A 13286-nucleotide genomic window follows, 5' to 3' on the forward strand; every position below is an offset into this window, starting at 1 on the left:
GAGAAATTTCGAGGCCAAAGTATTTCAGGAACTCTGTCGAATGTTGGGAATATCCAAAACGAGGACAACGCCATACAATCCAAAATCAGACGGCATGGTGGAGAGATACAACAGAACTATAGCAAATGCTGTGTCACTGATGTTGGAGCCAATTAGACAGCAACGTGATTGGGACCGATACCTTCATCATGTTGGGTTCGCTTACCGGTCATGCGTACATGAGACTATCGGAGAAAGCCCCAATATGATGATGTTGGGGAGAGAGGTGACACTACCATTAGATCTGATAGTTGAAGGACCACCAGATGAACCAGATTGTGACACAGATTTCGTTGAGGAGCTTCGGGAGAGGATACGATTGATCCATGATCAAGCCCGACAGGTAGCGACAATGAATACGAGGAGACAGAAGAAGAACTACGATAGACGTGCAGTAGGCGGAACATTAAAAGTAGGAGACTTTGTATGGTTACAAAGAAGTTATCGCTTCCGCGTGAAGGCCCATACCTTATCAATGAACAATGAACTCCCATGGTTGACAATGAACTCCCATGTTGCAAATGTTATCAAGACTGTTACCATCTCATCAACATCAGTAGGGATCGCAAAATGTTTACAACAGAAGCTGCTAAGTTACGTGCATACCCTTGTTACCAGCAGACTGGACTATTGCAACAGCCTATCATGCCTATCATATCAGCAAATCTCTTATCATCAGACTCCAAAATGTACAACGCACTTCAGCCAGAATCATCGCTAAGCGTAGAAAATTTGACTCAATCACTCATGAACTTGTTGCGCTTCACTGGCTCCCCATACAGCAACGCATCATTTTCAAAGTCCTCCTTTTAGTCTACAAAGCTCACCACAAACTGTCTCCTTGTTACATCTCTGATTTGCTTCAGCCACAACCGGTTCGTCGACAACTGCGGTCATCAACATCATCTCCTCAGTTTCTTGAACTCAGAACCCATAGTGTGTCATTCGCAGACAAATCTTTTTCATGCTTCGGACCAAAAGAGTGGAACAAACTTCCCATCCATAAGAATGCTCAGACTGTTGGCATTTTCAAAAAGCTGCTAAAATGCCATCTGTTCCAACAAGCCTATCAGACTTGAATTCTTGTGTCTGCCTTTCAGCGCCTTTGAACAATTGTTTTTTGTATATTGGCGCTTTATAAATTTTTGTTGTTGTTGTTGTTGTCATAAAGGTACTGTGGTGTTTAGAGTCCAGAAGACTAGTAGAGGTAAGCCCGTAGTAGTGCATGGCGATAGGTTGAAACCATACAGAGGAGAACCACTAGATTCTCTTGGGTAACACCAGAAGTTCACCAGGAAGACGCTGAGCAGACATCATATGTATCCCCTAGAAAACATCCACAAAGAAACAGTTGATGGAACTGGAACAGACGAGGGACAGTTCGCCCACACAGAAACAGTTGAACGAGGCACAGTTCGAGAACTTACTGTCAGAAGAAGTGCAAGAGAAGAGCTTCCCTCCAGATGAGGTGGAGCAAGCGACCTTAGTACCTTTGGAAGGAGCGCATGGAGTTGACAGTGTTAGTAAAGAAAGCCAGGAAACAACTGTTCAGCGGCGTCGTTCAACCCGGCAGAAGCGGGTACCTGTGAGGTACCGTAACGGGACGGCCGCGCACACTGTACTTACAGTATGTACTAGCATCTCCTGGGAGATACTGAAGGGATACTGCAGCCAAACAAATTGTTTCGCTTGCCCAAGACCCGGCCCAAGATCGCAACAGTTGGAGAAAGCTTGTAGTCGCCTGCTCCGCAGCCGACTGATGATGATGGTTTATTTTTTACTACATTCAAGCATCATGTTTTATTTTAAATTTAACAGATTTCGTTAAAACTTTAGACACACATTTCTAACACATATTGATTTGCTTAACCCTAACCCTCCTGTATACTACAAAATACTACTTGATATGTGCGCTGTTCGTGCGTGCATCTCACGTGGTGTGATGACGCAATCGCCCTTGATATATAGGCACGGTTTCGCTGGCCAGAGAAGCCCAAGACCCGTCGCAAAGTGTCGCCGACCGAGTGCTTGGCATGCGAGGGGTCTTGGGTTCGAATCCCACCCAGAGCAAACAACTTCTTTCTTTCTTTTCTCTCTTTATTCTTTCCTTCTTTCCCTTCCCGTCGCCAAAAAGCCCTTAGGCGGTTAGGGTTAGGTTACCACTATCGAAACTCAGTATAGGCTTCCTTAACCCTAACCCTCCTGTATACTACAAAATACTACTTGATATGTGCGCTGTTCGTGCTTGCATGTAAGTGATATATAGGCACGGTTCGAATCCCACCCAGAGCAAACAACTTCGTTCTTTCTTTTCTCTCTTTATTCTTTCCTTCGTTCCCTTCCCGTCGCCAAAAAGCCCTTAGGCGGTTAGGGGTAGAATACTTCTATTTTCAATGTTGAGCCATATTTTGTATTTATAACAAGCGACATTATTTCACTGTAACCTAATTAAGCCATAAGTAAAATGTTTTAACGACCAACCTACAGCAATGTTGAAAACATATCATTTCTTGTCACCTATAGCACAAGATTGGGTAGTTTTTCGTAATCGTAACTATTTGTTATCCAATTCATTTCAACTAGGCAAACTAGATTGTTCTCACTATTTATATCATAAGGTATGATACTATATATATCCATTATATACTATTTGAATGGATATGGTAAGTTGCATGAAATAAGTAAGATTAGACTAATAAATGAGATGGAAGTTGTCACCTGTGGTGACATCATGCGCGTATTTCAGTGTTTATAATGGCGTAAAGATGGAAATCCGTTTGAATGCAGAGACCAAGTCCACAAAATCTTCAGATGCCTTTACAATGGTCTTAAAATGGTGGTAGAAAATAATTCATGGATGTGACGGTTGGAAGAATTTACCAGCCTTAGAAGACATATGTGACCGTTCACCACGAATGAGCCGTAAAGTCGGCCCCGGTCAATTTTGTTTTATTTCGTGTTTAGAAAATATATATCATAAGTTTTGAAATTGTGATGTGCCCTGAGTAATTTAATTTGATGATTTATCTTTGTTTTCAATTTAAATCTATTTCATGAGACATTTTAGGGATTCCCTTTCTTGCGTCAACTTGATCAAAAACAAATTGAATCATTTCTAATTTTGGATCATGTGGGAATTCCCCTGAGAATTCCCCTGTAAAGTGAAGATGACATCATATGGGATTCCCCTCTGGAAGTGATGTCATGGGATTCCCCTCAGGAAGTGATGTCATGTGAAAGGTTAATGTTATAATTAAGACTTGGGAATTTCCCAGAGTGCAGCATAGTGTGAAGGTAGTAATTGGCTATTAATAGAATGGGTTTTTTCCATTGCTTGGTATATAAGAAAATGTTAATATGATTCTTCACAGTTGAATGTTCTACTGGGCTAGCTAATTTGTGTTACAGTCCAATTCCTTCAAAGAAAGGAAATTGCGAACCAGAAATATTTTATGTAGGCAATGTACTACTGCCTGCAAATGTTGTAGAATACGTCAAAGAACGTACTTCTTCCAAGAAAGGAATATATATTCTTCTGTCGACTTGCTGAAGTCTGGTTTATGTTATAACACATCTGTCAATATAAGTGGGGACATCTGCATGGCAATCCTGCTTTCTGAAGAAATTGTGTGAAAGGTGGAAATAGCACCATTTTTGGAGATAGACAACGGCACATGTATTTGTAAATTGAATATGGGCGTAGCAGGCAGAACTCCAGTCAACCGATTTCTATTGTTGTACGAGGCTCACTCGGTCATTTAATGAGGCAATACAAACGATCGAATTTGGTGTTGAAATGAGCAAAATTTTGAGTTGCGCCTTCTCAATGTAAAATTAATTTTCTCGGTCAAATAAAAAGCAATAGTTTTCATTTTTTCAGTTTGTTGGTGATATGTGACCGTACATCACGAATGAGCCGTAAATTCAGCCCGGTCAATTTTGTTTTATTTCATGTTTAGGAAATATATATCATAAGCTTTAAAATGCTTGATTGAACTTGATTTTACAAATCTCGCTGTATGTTATGACTTTGTGTTTTTCATATCATTGTCTATTTAACGATATTGAAAACTACAGCGGTACATCTGTGCTGAATTCTGTTCCGATGTCATCGATTTGTTATTTTGTAACTGTTACTTTAACCTGTGAATATATTTGTTACTGCTATGCGCCCTTTCCTGTTTAAATCAGCGCCTATTCGTTCCGCACGGAAGGGTGTGATAAACAATGATTATGCGAGACTTTCACAATGGAAATCCCCTCGTGGATGTAGATCTGGTCGTCACAAGAAAAAATCGATTACCAGAACTATTACAAATAGAATCCCGAAATGCACGGCGGTAAATACTTCTGGAGTTAATAAATCCAATCTTGTTGAAATTCCCAGAAGTGGTGTGCAGCGTACCCATAATGCCTCTGGAATTCGCTTCGCATGTTGGAACGCAAGATCTGTTAAGGCGAAACACAAATCAACCGCCGTATGTGATTATGTAATCAGCAATCAAATTGATATTTTGGCTTTGACGGAAACATGGTTGACAGGTACCGAAAGAGATAACCTTGCCAAATTATCACTTTCACCACGCCCATCGTCAAAATGGTAGAGGTGGAGGACTAGCTGTTCTCATTCGTGACGGGCTGAAATTTATTGTTAAGGAGACGTTTGAATTTAAATCAATGGAGTATATGAATCTTCGCATTACGTCCGCATCCACTTGTCTTCAACTTCTTGTAATATACCGTCAAAAACCGAATAAAAAAGAACAAGCTCAGCACCCCCATGTTTTTCGAAGAGATATCATCACTTCTCGAGTCACTCAGTGCTGAAAACCTACTCATCACCGGTGATTTTAATATCCATCTTGATATACCAGAAGATCGTGACACTATTACTTTCCTTAACATCTTAGACATTCACAACTTGCAGCAGCACATCACTGAACCAACCCACATTGCAGGGCATATGCTTGACCTATTGATCTCCAGAATAGATTCCGATCTTGTTACCTCTCATAAGGTTGAAAAGTGTTTGCCATCAGATCATTTTGCCATCAAATGCAATGTAAAGATCATTCGTCCTGGACCTTGTACCAAGCGAGTAAAATCCCGTCTTATTCGAAACATAATTGACGCGGAATTTCGCCAAGATATCCAGTCTTCATTGGAGACTATGTCTTCTGTAAAGGGTCTTGAGGAAATGATCAGCGGATACAACAATACCTTATCTAATACTCTTGATGTTCAAGCCCCTGAGGTGGATCGAACTGTGATATTGCGTCCTCATGCACCGTGGTATACCGACTCGCTAAGAGCCGCAAAACAAGAACGCCGGCGTCGCGAGCGCAAGTGGTTGCAAACTGATCTCACCGTTCATAAAGAGTTGTATGAAGAGCAATGTGAGGAATACAAACTTCTCCTTGAAAGATCAAAAACTGAATATCACAGCAACCAAGTTACAGAGGCTAATCAGCGAGATCTATTCCGTGTGGTTGACAAATTATCTACACCAAAGTCAACTTGTAATCTTCCCGACCATGAAGACGCAAAAGACTTAGCCAATTCATTCGCGAAGTTTCTCAGCGACAAAATCAACAAGCTTCGAAATGGACTTGACGCAAATAGCACATCATCTATATCTGTGCAACTCAATGAGTCTTGTGATAGTTCACTTTGTGATTTTACCACCGTGTCTGAAGAAGATGTCCTTAAGGTGATCAAATCATCCTCGATCACTTCTTGCCCACTCGATCCATCCCCGGCTAGCGTTTTTAGACTATGCCGTGATGACCTTCTCCCTGTGATCACGATAATTGTAAATGAATCTCTGTCATCTGGTGTATTCCCTGCATCCCTTAAGTGTGCTCGGATCGTTCCTCTCCTGAAAAAGCCAAGTCTTGATCATAATATCTTGTCAAACTATCGCCCGATATCGAATCTTCCTTATTTAGGAAAGGTCATCGAAAGGATCGCTGTTCAACAGTTGCAATCTTACCTGATAGAAAACCATCTTCACGCGCAAACGCAAGCAGCTTATAGACCCTTCCATAGTGTGGAAACGGCGTTACTTAAAGTTCAGAATGACATCCTGACTGCTCTGGATAAACGCAAAGAAGCCTGGTTAGTGCTTCTGGATTTCAGCGCAGGAAATCAACTTGATATTACAGGACTTGTTCGCGGCTCACGGTGTTCAATCTATTGTCTACGCTGATGACACCCAGCTTTATCTTACTTTTCAACCTCAAGATCGAGATATGGCTGTTCGGAAACTTGAAGCGTGTATCAGTGACATTAGATCATGGTGTAAAATGAACAAGCTAGTTCTCAACGACAGCAAGACCGTGCTCGTCCACTTATATTCCAAATTCAAGAACACATCTTGGACACCTTCAATGACGATAGGTGACTTCACCATTCGCCCTTCTCCACAAGCACGCAATCTTGGCGTTAGCATGGACTCCGTCCTTAGCATGAGTAGTCACGTCGACAATCTGTGCAAGAGTGCTCTTCTCGGTATCAGGAAGATTGGACGCATTCGGCAGTATCTGACTCGCGAATCAACCACTAAGTTGGTTCATGCCTTCGTAACATCTAATCTTGATACATGTAATTCGCTGTTGTATGGATTGCCGGATCGCGAGATCGCAAAAGTTCAGAAAGTTCAGAACGTGGCCGCAAGGCTTGTTCTGCGCATCCCGTGACATGAGCATATCACACCCGCTCTGGAAGAGCTTCACTGGCTGCCAATAAAACAAAGAGTGGCATATAATATCATACTTGTTACATATAAAGCTCTTCATGGCATGTCACCAGTTTTTATATCTGACATCGTTCACGTCTATGTACCAACAAGATCGCTGAGATCATCTACTGAATGTCGACTGAAAGTCATTAAGTCATCTACAAAGTTCTATGGTGACAGGTCATTTGCCTTCGGAGCCGCGAAATTATGGAACGATCTTCCCAGTGAAATTCGCCACGCTACTACTCTCGGCATTTTCCAGTCTCGACTGAAGACACATCTCTTTAGACAGTACTTCAATGGTGATGCATCGTAATTTCATTTTCATCAATTATTATGTGCGCAATTTATTCTTCATGTGTTGTTTATTCCGAGTAACCCTGCCCATTAATTTTGCCATCTAGGAGCAAGATATTATTCTTGCTGAGAGTGATGTGCTGGTAACCTCTCCTCTCCAGGGTTTATTTATGCCACTGCTGTGCCTGCCATGCCACGGTTTGATGTTCCATCCACTGTTTTAAATATGTTGCTTCGTATATTATCATGTTGGTTCTAATGTATTATGTTCCTTGCAATACCAATATTTACCCAGCCAATTTATGTTTTATGGGGCGTAATATTTATCTCGTCGAGAGTGATGTGCTGGCAACCTCTCCTCTCCTGGGCTTTCTCAATTTTGTCGCATTTTCTCTCCTGTGCGGGTTTTTCGCGGAAAGGTGTGATATGCTCGATACGCTGTTTGAATGATTGTATTATTCTGATTGTTATAATTATTTGTATATTTAATTTATATTGCTATGTTGTATTTTGTGACAATAATTGCTCTGTGTATATTTAGTCAAACCCTGCCCATTTTTTTTTTTTATTTAGGGAGCAAGACATTTGAAATATTGCTGAGAGTGATGTGCTGGCAACCTCTCCTCTCCAGGGCTTTTACCATGTTTTTTGTCGTCTGTGCCGGTCACAGCTTTTTGATTGTTTTTATGCGGTGGTGTGCTCGAAATGCTGTTTTTTGGGTTGTAGTGCAATTCTATTTTAAACTCTGTGTATATTTACATTTTTATTTGCTTATTATGTGCTTATTGATATTATGAAATATGTTCTAAAGTCATTCTCCCCGTCGCTTCATATGTGCCTTTTGTCGTGCCTCCTCGTTTGCTGTTTTTGGCTTATGGGAAGCGGCGTGGATTATGACTTTTTTCTTTTTGTTTATATTGTTCTGTTTAAAATTGTGTTTATTATTTAAAAAAAAAAAAAAAAAAATGTATTTGTTAGGCCCTTAAATTTTCTTTGTAGCTTAAGATATTTTAATCTGTTTCTGGTTGTGTAAAGCGAATAGAGGCATTTGCATTAGGCGCTATATTAAATCTGTCTTTATTATTATTATTATTGTTATTATTAAACGAAGGAGCACAGCAGTAGAGATAGATTTGTCCTAGAGATATATTTGTTCTCAAGGAAATGTTTGAGAGCTTGAAGAGCATCATCATGTGGGATGGATGTGTACAAGCTTGTCACGTCCATGGTGAAGAGAAGCGGCTTGTGATCAAGGTTGTCAGGAAACTTTAAGTCCCCGATGATCCGTAGAAAGTGAGGGGTATCTTGAACAAATGAAGGCAAGTCCCTCACAATGGGGGAAAGAACAGAGTCCATGAACTGAGATATGATGACGGTGGGGCAGCTATGGGCAGAAATGATTGGACGACCTGGACATTCCGCCTTGTGTATTTTAGGTAACATGTAGAAGTTCGAAGTCTGTGGGATGAATCAGGTTGGTGGCATTGGGTGGTAATTCTTTTCTGCGGATGAGATCCTTGATGGTTTTAGAGATTTTTTCTTGGTTGGATTGGATAGGATCATGGTCAAGTTCAGAGTAAGAATCTGTATCAGAAAGTTGTCGTTCAGCCTCGGTGATGTACAAATTTTTTTGCCAGATGACGATAGAACCCCCCTTATCAGCCGATTTGATAATGAGGTCATCTCTCCTCTTGAGTGATGTCACAGCAGCTCGTTCTCCTCTGGTGAGGTTATGAGATTTGAAATGAGGTTCCAGTTCTTTGCGTGTGTTATCAATGTCTTTGCCCAAGAGTTTATTTTCACCGGTTTTGGGGGTCCAGTTAGATGCCCTTTGTTGAAGTGCAGCAAAAGGTCGGATGATGGTGGTCTTGCATTTTCAACATCTTGAAAATGGGCTTTCAATCTCAAGCGTCTAAAGAAAGCATCAACATCACGGCGAACAGTATACTCATCAAAAGTTCTCTCAAGGGGGACAAAATTGAGCCTCGATCGCTCGTCATCAGAAAGAGTTAAGTCAGAAGGTATGGTAACAACAGTCTTGTCACACTCCTTACAATCATTAGTTTTAGTTTTTAGAAGCAAGTGTTCAAGTTTGTTTACCTTAGTGTCGCACATATGCAGATATAACTTTCTGTTAAGATCGTGGATTGTATTACGAACAGGAGTAGGGTTGTTGAGTTGGCGAACCAAATCTGCCCTCTGATCTTGCATTGCATGGTCGAAATGCTGTTTCCTCTTGAGCATAGTTTAAGACTACGGGAACATTAGCATGAAACCGAAGCTGGAATCCATTTGGGATCACTTTTCTGCGCAAACAGGTGCTGAGAAAAGATATGTGACTGCTGAAGCGAGTCTTTCCAAAGGTAGCCATAGCCAAGGCCAGTATCGTTGGTTTCACTTGAGCTGGATATTCTTGAATATTAGTTTTCGATTGCCGATGTAGTCCTGAAATGAACTTCTTCAAGGCAGGCATATTTGATGAAGGTCGCAGTGGAATAATGAAGCAAAAAGCAAGTAGGTCGTAGTACTGCGTTGCACTGTGGTGAATATATGTCGTAAGAATCAAACTTAGATTGATGTACAGTGCTAAATATTGAAACATGTGAAGAAACACGACGTTGCGGGTTTAAACCCTTTAACAAGTGAAGATAGAATGACAAGTAAAAACTACCTTGCAAAAAAAATATATATATTATAATGCACTTCATAAATCGAGTAAAAAACAAATGGCAAGTTGAGTGGAACTTTCACCCACGTAGCCTTAAGCATTGTAATTGGCGCATAATGTCACCACAAGTGACACCTTCCTTCCCTATTGGAGTAATTGCGGAATTCCTCTTTTTTCGACAATGTTACAATACTTTTGTGTAGTGTGTGTATTAACTATAAATGTATGAACAAAAGAAATCATCAGGAAAGTAAACTTATTGAAGACAAATAATTGCATTGTAGAATCGGTATACAGTCTAGGGCTGTGCCCACCCCTGCTGGGACATGTAGTGGTCTGTGGATTAGTTACCAACATATTCTCTCTCACAGCACGCGTAGTTCCACAGTTTTCATTAGCTTTTAAAGCTGTGGCACAGACTACGGTTTTATATGGAATTACAGACTTGGGTCCATATGCACAAAAGTTTTAGACAGGTCTAAACAGGGTCTAAAGTTTGACCTGGTTTAAGTGAAATTTAGTCTCACGAGAAAGGACATTTTCCTTTACATTTTATTTTGTATCATTATTGATATTTGCATTAAAATCTTTAGAATTTGCTAGCTACTATTGGACGAAATAATAATAAAGGACCATTTCTGATGGAACTAAATTCCACTTAGACCAGGTCTAACTTTAGACTCGGTCTAACTCTTTTGTGCATTCGGACCTTTGTATTTGGGAAAGCGTGTGTGATGTGCCCTGATTGATGTAGTTTGATTGTAGTTTTATCTTTCTTTACCAAATTAAGAGTTATTTCATGAGTGATGACGTTTTTGGGAATTCCCTCTCATTCATCAAGTTGATCAAAAACAAATTGAATCATTTCTAATTTTGGATAGTTGGGAATCACCTTTAATGTTCCTTGTGCTTTGTGCTGCACAAAGATTCCCCCAAGATTGTTAAGTGAATAATTATAACATCATGTTGGGGAAAACCCCACAGGAATTGATGTAATGTGAAAGGTTAATGGAATCTGGGAGTTTCCCAGATAACATCATATGTGATGCGATCAAGCAAAATCAGTCGGAACTCGGCAATAAAAAAATTTCAGTTTCTTATAGATTAGTAAAAAGCATTAACAAAGCACGATTTTGCAGAAAACCCCATTAAAATTGAACAACCCGTTCCAAAGATATAAGCAATTAAAGAGTTTCTAAAACAAGAGGAAACAAAGGAAATTTTTCATTTGTTTGGCTATATCTCAAAATCAATATTTCCGAGTTCCGACTGATTTTGCTGATCGCATCACATATGTTGTGAAGATGTGAATGAAGTAATTGGCTATGAATGGAATGTGAATTTTACAATGCTAGTGTGACGGGATTCGAAATATTAAATATTATTATTTAGTATCCTTTAATTTTATTATCCAAATCACGTAGTGCGCCTTTTTAAAGGCGAATTTAAACGAATTTAAAAATTCGTTTTGCATTACGTCATTATCAATCAATCAATTAACTGGTAATAAGCCTCGCTGATTGGCTGCTTACCATGCGGTCTCGCCGGAGTGGAAATTTCCCCACTCCGGTGCGGACCGTTCTAGGTAATTATATTTCTCTTATTCTTCCGTTATTCTTTTATTATTTTTATTATTATAAATGGTTCTAGGAATTAAGTCATTCCAAATTCACTTAGATTATTATGTATAGAACACGCAGAGGTGATTTGGGAGTCGTGAAATTAATTTTAGGATGTGTTTGAGCATTTTTTGTGTGAGCAATTCGGGTGATGGGTGATGCTTCGTTGTTTTATTTTCCGTGTGCGTGTATACGGAAAATATAGCATCTCTGCACATTTCTTGTCGTTTTTTGGCCACAAATTCACCCCCAAAATCATGCTTTATCGTGTTCGTATTTCAAAATCATATGTTTTAAACAATATAGCATTCTTTGCTGCTCATGTTGGTATATAACAGGATTTTCTAGGTAAAGCGGAAAGAGAGAAATGACTGATTTAGTTCGTCTATCTTATATTATTTTGTAATTAAATTTATTTGGGTTCCATTATTGCTAGATGGCTGACGTGCAAGATTGTGCATATCAATGAGGTCAAAGGTATACGTACCGCACAGCGCATTACTAGGTAGCACATATACATGTACATGCGCTAATTGCGTTACTCGGGTTTTCCCCGAATAGTATTTTGGATTGTTGATTTAATTAATTATTTGAGATGGCGAGTTGCGTATAATATTAATAGGGATTATTATTATATTTCGCGTGGTATTATTTTCGTTTGGAAAATAATACTCTCACTCTCTTTCTCACTTTTCACAATTTATTATGTGTTTATTTATATTGTCTGATTTTTGGCATTATTCATGATTATTATTAATATGCAAACATTGTAGCCTCAGCTAAAAGCATTTGTTAATAACGAAATTATATTTTGTCAAATCATGGAGGCTTTAATATTTGGGTCAGATTATTTATGTGAAACTCACGCAAGTCATACCCAAATACTATTTTGAGATTAATTAGGTCTTTATTATGAAACATGTCATGTACAGGGCCTATGATCTTATTTAGGCCTATAAATTGTGTGAGGTATATTTAAATATTCATGTATTTTTATTTTTATAATATGTGGATGTTAAGAGCTCACGGAAAGTTATTGGTAAGATGATATGGTATATTTTTATCATTATTATATGTGATTTCAACAGACATGATTGTGTTATATTATGGTTCCGTGCACGTGTATGTTTGCTTTTCAGTGCTTCAGACAGGCCTGTGTGAGAGTGCGGATCTACGGAGTAGTGCACTGGGTGAGGAAATAACACCCCGTAGGAAATAACGCCGAGGCTGCGGAGGCGCCCGGAGTTATTTCTGAGCGGTAGTGCATCAACTAAGGGTGAGGACACCCCGTAGGAAATAATGCGGAGGCGCCCGGGGTTATTTCTGAGTGGTATATCAACTGAGTCAGCTGAGGAACCTGAAAGGAAAGAGAGAGGCAATGGATCAAAAGGTACTAGCACGGATCCATAAGAGGGGAGAAGGTCCAAGGGGCCCATGCGGTAGCGTGGCGCAGCCCAGGACACATCATCGGGGAATGTAGAGAGAGGAGGTCTGGGGGCCTAATTACAGCGGAGAGTAATATTTGGCGAGTTAATGGTAGCAGAGAGGAGGTCTGGGGGCCTAATTGCTGCGGAGAGTAATATTTGGCGAGTTAAGGGTAGTAGAGAGGAGGAACACGTCGGGTAGGACTGGTGTCCTGGTTCTGCGTGGACTGGTGTCCTGGTTCTACGTGGACTGGTGTCCTGGTTCTACGTGGACTGGTGTCCTGGTTCAACGTGGGCTGGTGTCCTGGTGCGACGTGGGCTGGTGCCCTGGTACTGCGGGGATTCTGAGGAGAGTTAGACCAATCCGAGTTTGGGTGATAGAGGAGTTGATCAATCCGAGTTTTGAGTGATGGAGGGCTTGAGTTTTGAGTGATGGAAGTGGTTGACCAATCCAAATTCTGGGTGATTGAGGTAGTGACAAGGCCTAATGGTATAGTAGG

General features: G+C 40.2%; 2 protein-coding genes across 2 annotated transcripts; both read left to right on the plus strand.

Moving 5' to 3' along the window:
• The first annotated feature begins 4819 nt into the window (after window positions 1-4819).
• LOC140151717 (uncharacterized) lies at window positions 4820-6247 on the plus strand. Its single transcript, XM_072174055.1, has one exon. The coding sequence runs from the start codon at window positions 4820-4822 to the stop codon at window positions 6245-6247; it is 1428 nt and encodes a 475-aa protein (XP_072030156.1).
• A 43-nt stretch (window positions 6248-6290) lies between these two features.
• Window positions 6291-6737, plus strand: LOC140151718 (uncharacterized). The gene has a single exon (XM_072174056.1). The coding sequence runs from the start codon at window positions 6291-6293 to the stop codon at window positions 6735-6737; it is 447 nt and encodes a 148-aa protein (XP_072030157.1).
• Window positions 6738-13286: the final 6549 nt, after the last annotated feature.

The sequence above is a fragment of the Amphiura filiformis genome, chromosome 5 (genome assembly GCF_039555335.1).
Source record: "Amphiura filiformis chromosome 5, Afil_fr2py, whole genome shotgun sequence".
NCBI lineage: Eukaryota > Metazoa > Echinodermata > Ophiuroidea > Amphilepidida > Amphiuridae > Amphiura > Amphiura filiformis.